Below are 5,822 nucleotides of genomic sequence, written 5' to 3'. Positions count from 1 at the left end.
CCGCCCCGGCCCGGCCCCTGCCCGTACCGCGCTGCCCCGTCCTTCCTGCGCTGCCCGCATTACCCTGCCCCTCCTGCCCTGCCCCTACTGCCCCGCTGCCCCCGCTGCCCTGCCCCGGCTGCTGGCACGGCCCTGCCCGTACTGCCCCACCTGCGCTGCCCGGCACGGCCCTGCCCGTAACTGCCCCGCCTGCGCTGCCCGGCACATCCTGCCTGCCCCGCCCGTGCTGTTCCGTCCTGCCGCTCTGCTTACCCTCCTGCACTGCCCGTCCTGCCCATGCTGCCGCGCTTGCCCTCCTGTGTGGCCCGTACTGCCTGTGCCGCCCGTACTGCGCTGCCTGCCTTGCCCGTGCTGCCTTCCCCGCACTGCCCGTACCGCCTCTCCTGCCCCTGCCTGGACTGCCCTGCCCGCGTGGCACACACTGCCCCTGCCCGCCCAGCCCAGCCTGCTCCTGCCCAGCTCTGCCCTGCCCGGGGGCCACTGCCTGGCTCTCCCTATTGCTGCCTTGTCCTGCCCTTAACCACCCGCTGCTGCCTGCCCTGCCCTGCTCCTGTACGCACGTTTGCACACACACGTGCGCGTCCACGCACGCACACACCCCCCCACACCCCCGGCCCTGCGCACACAGGCGCATGAGGACGCTGAGGACGGAGCAACTGGGCCTGGGCTGGGGTCCCTGCCGGGACGCCGGGGGCGGGCGGGGGTGTGCAGGGGCCCCACCCAGAGCTGGGGAGGGGGGGGGGGAAAGGACATTTAGGGACATTCAGTGCCCTGGGAATCTGGGCAGCAGCGGCCTCATAGGCACAGCTGGCTTCTCCCTGTTCTGTGCAGTGGGGAAACTGAGGCACGGGGCAGCCTGTCCCCAGGTGCCGGCATGCCGCACCCCTGCTGAGCCGTAACTGCCAGCCTCCATATGAAGACTGGAGCCAGAGATGCTCTGGTGTGGGGTGACACCCCGAAGGGGAGATGCTCCTGGTGAAGGACACCGATGTGGCACCCAGCGGAGGCGGCTGGGGGGGGCACACGCAGGTCTGTCCCCAGCTGTTCCTGGAGACCCCCAGGGGTCGGGTCCCAGCACCTGCAGCTGCTTTGAAAAGCCACGGCCAAGCCACGTGTCCGCCCGGTGGCACAGACACATGACAGTGACACGGTGGGATCCACTGCAGCCTCTCGGGGCGCGGGGGGCCTGTCTGGCCAGGCAGCCCCACACAGTGCGTCACACTAGGGGAAGGAGGCAGCTGGATGAGGAATGGATGAAGAGCAGATCCACCAGAGAGCTGGGGACCTCTCCTGGCTGGTTTTGGCGGGGATAGAGTTAATTTTCTCCATAGTAGCCAGTATGGGGCCATGTTTCGGATTTGTGCTGGAAACAGCCTTCTTAACACAGGGATGTTTTCGTTACTGCTGAGCAGTGCTGACACAGAGCCAAGGCCTTTTCTGCTTCTCACACCACCCCACCAGTGAGCAGGCTGGGGGTGCACAAGAAGTTGGGAGGGGACTTTTTTTTGGGACACAGCCGGGACAGCTGACCCCGACTGGCCAAAGGGATGTCCCACACCATATGACGTCATGCTCAGCACATAAAGCTGGGGGGAGAAGGAGGAAGGGGGGGACGTTCGGCATGGTGGTGTTTGTCTTCCCAAGTAACCGTTACGCGTGATGGAGCCCTGCTTTCCTGGAGATGGCTGAACACCTGCCTGCCCGTGGGAAGCAGTGAATGAATTCCTTGCTTTGCTTTGCTTGTGTGCACAGCTTTTGCTTTACCTATTAAACTGTTCTTAACCCACGAGTTTTCTCACTTTTACCCTTCCGATTCTCTCCCCCATCCCACCGGGGGGGAGGACGTGAGCAGCTGTGTGGTGCTTGGTTGCCAGCTGGGGTTAAACGACGACACCCGATGGGCTGCTTGAGGTCTCGTGGGTGTGATGGCCGGCTGCTCTCTCTCCAGCCCGGGGAAGGAAAGCTCTGCCGCTGTGTGCTGCAGCACACAGGAGAGCTGCCGCAGTCAGCTGAGGGTAACTTTCAAACAGCAAAACAAAACAAAAACCACTTTGCAGCTTTGATGAGAAGGTGTTAAACGCGCCACCGCTCACCCCCCCCCCCGCCACGAGGGAGGATTGCACAGGCTGTTTGAGGATCCGGCTCTCCGCTAAGAGGGTGTTTTTAACAGTAAACAAACACAAACACATTGCTTGTTGCAATGTCAGCAGCAGTCTGATCAGACACTCGAGCATCTTTCCTTGGCATTTATCGCTGATCTGCTAATCAGTCAAGAAAAGCAGTCTCCTCCTTAGATGTGAGGGAGTAGCAGCCGGGAACAGCACACAAAGATAAATCAGCTTAACTCTGCCCCGTCCCCAGGTTCCACCGGCGCTGGCACAGCCAAGAGGTCTGGGCATTTCCCCGAGCACCTCATCAGCTCCAGGGACAATGGCAGGGCAGAGTGTGACGAGACCACCAGGAGAAGGGAAGGGGAGGAGGACGAGGCGCGTAAACCTGGCACTGTCCTGGCTTGTGCCGGGCGCTCGGCCCGTGAGAAAGCTCGCAGTGATGCAAGGCAAGCGCCCGAGCGCTGTGGAAGCAGGTGAAGTCTTAGCTGTGAAGGCGTCGGGTTGCACGGGCAACGCACCGTCTCCCTCCCGCTCCCCCGATTTAGGTAAAATCCCTTCTCTAAATGCTGGTACTGTTTCCCCTTGACTTGACAAAGCAGAGCATCAGGTCCAGCAGGAGCTCGCCACCACGGGGAGTGACCTGGAAGAGTGGGCAGGACAGGCAGCGCTCGGATATGGCGGGGGGCCTGTGCGGGGGGGAGCAGAGTCTGTCACAGGGAACAGCGCTTTCTTCCTGCCCAGCGTTTACTCACCAGAGCTGCTCCAGAAGGGAAACTACTGCACAAGAAAGGATGCTCCGTCCTGTGCCTCACTCAGCCAAGTTTGGGCTGAGTATTCTTGAGACTGCCGTTCTACTCAGTTTAAAAGAACAAAAAAAAAATTAGCAAAAAGCTTCCCAGAAAAAAACCCAACCTTGACCTTTCTGGGATATCAAAGGTGAACAGCGAAGGCAGGAGGAAAACCTCCCCCCTTGCATCAGGGTCCACTTACAGTCATGAGAGGGAAAAACTCGGAGCAGCACGTCCCCTCTCCCTCAAGGAGAGCTGAAAGAGCAAAGTTTCAGCTGGCAGCTGCAGCCCCACCAGCAACGCTTACAGGGTGACCTCCAGTGGGATGAGGAAGACATGACAAATTTCACGTTACATGAAGAGGAAACTTTATTTTAAATCCATCGCTGTGCATTATAAAGGAGCAGAAAGGGGCAAGAACAGGGTCCTTTGGAGCTTACCGTTACCACCACCCCAGGGCACTCGCGCAGGATTTCAGGCTGGTTACGACACGAGTCGACTCCTGACACTTTGGCAGCGAGAGGTGTAACTGTCAGCTCCACCGAGGTGAAAGGAGCACAGAAAGGCTGCGACGTACGCACAATCGCAGACGGAGTTGCATCCCTGCAGTCCTACATTCAAACCGCCCGACGGGCTCAGCAGATGGACTTTCAGGCACAGAAGAAGCCGCCGACGCAGCCCCATGCCCCGCTGTCCGCTCACATGAGCTCCGGCGACGCAGGCAGCAGCTGGGGGAATCCGTGTCGGGTCCCATCTCCCCTCTGTACCACAGCAAGAGCCACTTCCACCTGCCACACGAGCAGGCGCCTGGCATGCACGCTTGCTGCCTGGGCTGCTGCGCCGCCCCGGGCAGCTGAAACCCCGCTCAGTGAGCAGCCATTCGCCGGGGCTCACTGACAAGACACCAACAGTCCTTGCTCACGCAGAGCTGACTCCCGTCTTCCCTGAACCGCACGCTAAGGAGTACAGCCTGGCAGCCTTTGACAAAGGAACTTGTCAAAACACAGTCTCAGACAGCTACAATCACATCCATTTTGAAACAGTTAACTTCTCCTGCCCTCCCCTAACAACTCTGCAAGCCCCCCGTGTTCAGCAGCAGCTTTCCAGCTACAACAGCTGGCTTGTTTCTGTAACTCCCCCAAACTACACCCAAACACGGCGTCGGCACCTCAGGACTTGGCGCAGGACTCCCCAGGCCCTCCTCCAGCGGACCGAGGGTGCTTTCCCGTGCTGCCAGCTCCCCTGCCTCCACCCTGCTTCCTCTTCATTTGGCCCTGTGACTCCGCTTTAAGCGTCTTGATCCAGAAGGCATCAAAAGAACCTGGAGCCTGGTATCCCGGCTCCTGAGGATCGAGGGCGTCTTTGCTGAGTAGGACACATATGGCAGGAATGTTTCTCTTCACTGTCAAGGCATCGAGGCCTGCCTCAGGCACAATGGGTTCCCAGATCTCTTCGATCTGTTTAAAGAGCACTTTGGTGATCTGGTGCAGCTCTTTGAGCCTTCGTTTCATGATTTCCACACAGGTAATGGTCTTGCTGACGGCCTTGCCTGAGCCAGTGAAAAGGATCTGCCTCACCGAGTCCAGCTCCATCTTGCCGATGGCATAGCCCATCAGATTTCTGATTTTGCTCCCGTCCTTCACTTTCATTTCAATAATATCAGGGGGCAAGTCAGTGAAAGGAGGAGGACAAGGTTTCTCCACAATTTTGGTCTTCTTATAGTTCTCCATTCTGCAGTGCTGAAAAGGAAAACGGATCCATTAACACAAACTTCCACTGTAACTGCTGCGCAAAGAAACTCTTGCCAAAATTAGCTACAACCTTTCCTCTAAAGGGCACTCTGAGCTATCAGAGTTGGGAATCCTGAAAAGGCGTATCCAAAAGATCAGCAAGAATGCCCTACTCATGCTGAGGAGTCACTTGTACCCAGTCTTCCTCAGCACGTACCTACAGCACGAACACTGCCACGGGGCAGCCTGGGCCCCGACAGGCAGGCAGTGAAAGGAACAGGGTTGGTGTTGTGGGCCTAAGGAGGATGAAGTAAAAAATACAGGCTGCATCTCAGGGAAAAACAGAGAACAAATGGGTGAGCCGAGTTACTGGGGACAGAAGACAGGTCAGAAGCAGCTGACCACTGCGGCACCCCGTGAGACACCCCCAGAACGTGCACAGCTCACCTGCAGCAGCTCGGGTATGTTACAGAAACAGGCTCATGGGGCTCTAAGCCCCACGACAGCCAGCCTAGGTGAAAGGCCAGGGACTGGATACTTGATAAAACAGTGCAGGTCACAGGGGAGATGGCAAGCCAGGGGTTGCAGGCAGGAGACATAGGGCCAGCAAGAAGCAGGACAACAGAAAGGCACATGATGAACAAAAAAACGGTTCTCTGAGGAAAGTGAAAGACAGAAAGATCCAGTCTCGTAGCTCCCCTCTCTGCCAAGGCAGGGTCCCTCTACCGGCATCTGGACCGAGGCCTGCTTAATCTTTGTAGGGCACCCCCCCTCCCCACCACAGAAAGCCCAAGGTGGCCAAGCATGCAGCGCTAAGGCTTTGTTATCTGTAGGCTCGTGAGCCCCGTTTCACCCAGAGCCAGCACCTTGTACCCCATCCCCAGTGGAGAGAGGGCAGATCAACGCCCCCTCTCTGCCCCTAGGAAGCACGCGCCCTCCACGAAGCCCTCACCCCCAGCACGGCAGCGGGCCGCCATCGGTGGCTGGGGGCCCGGCACGCACCCCGCGCTGCTGGGAAAGAGCAGCGCCAGGCCCTGCGATAAGGGGCTGGGGACCCCGCGGATACGGGCGTCAGAGGATGGCAGGAAAGGTCGAACTCTCTGCCGTACCGGTTAGGAAGGCCAAGCCGCTGCTGGGGCTGCGACCCCGGGGCGGGTGAGTGGGTTCGGCAAAGCTACTGCTATTGGGAAGGG

The 5,822-nt window shown here is 59.0% G+C and overlaps 1 protein-coding gene across 1 annotated transcript; it reads right to left on the bottom strand.

The window, feature by feature from the left end:
• Positions 1-3,252: 3,252 nt before the first annotated feature.
• On the bottom strand, positions 3,253-4,642 carry RPP25L (ribonuclease P/MRP subunit p25 like). The gene has a single exon (XM_009288236.2). It carries the CDS (start codon positions 4,627-4,629, stop codon positions 4,069-4,071), a length of 561 nt encoding a protein of 186 aa, XP_009286511.1. The 5' UTR covers positions 4,630-4,642; the 3' UTR covers positions 3,253-4,068.
• Positions 4,643-5,822: the final 1,180 nt, after the last annotated feature.

This window comes from Aptenodytes forsteri, unplaced genomic scaffold, assembly GCF_000699145.1.
Source record: "Aptenodytes forsteri isolate BGI_AS27 unplaced genomic scaffold, ASM69914v1 Scaffold201, whole genome shotgun sequence".
NCBI classification, from domain to species: Eukaryota; Metazoa; Chordata; class Aves; order Sphenisciformes; family Spheniscidae; genus Aptenodytes; species Aptenodytes forsteri.
The sequence above is the reverse complement of the archived record's forward strand: the minus strand, read 5'-3'. Positions and strand labels throughout refer to the sequence as shown.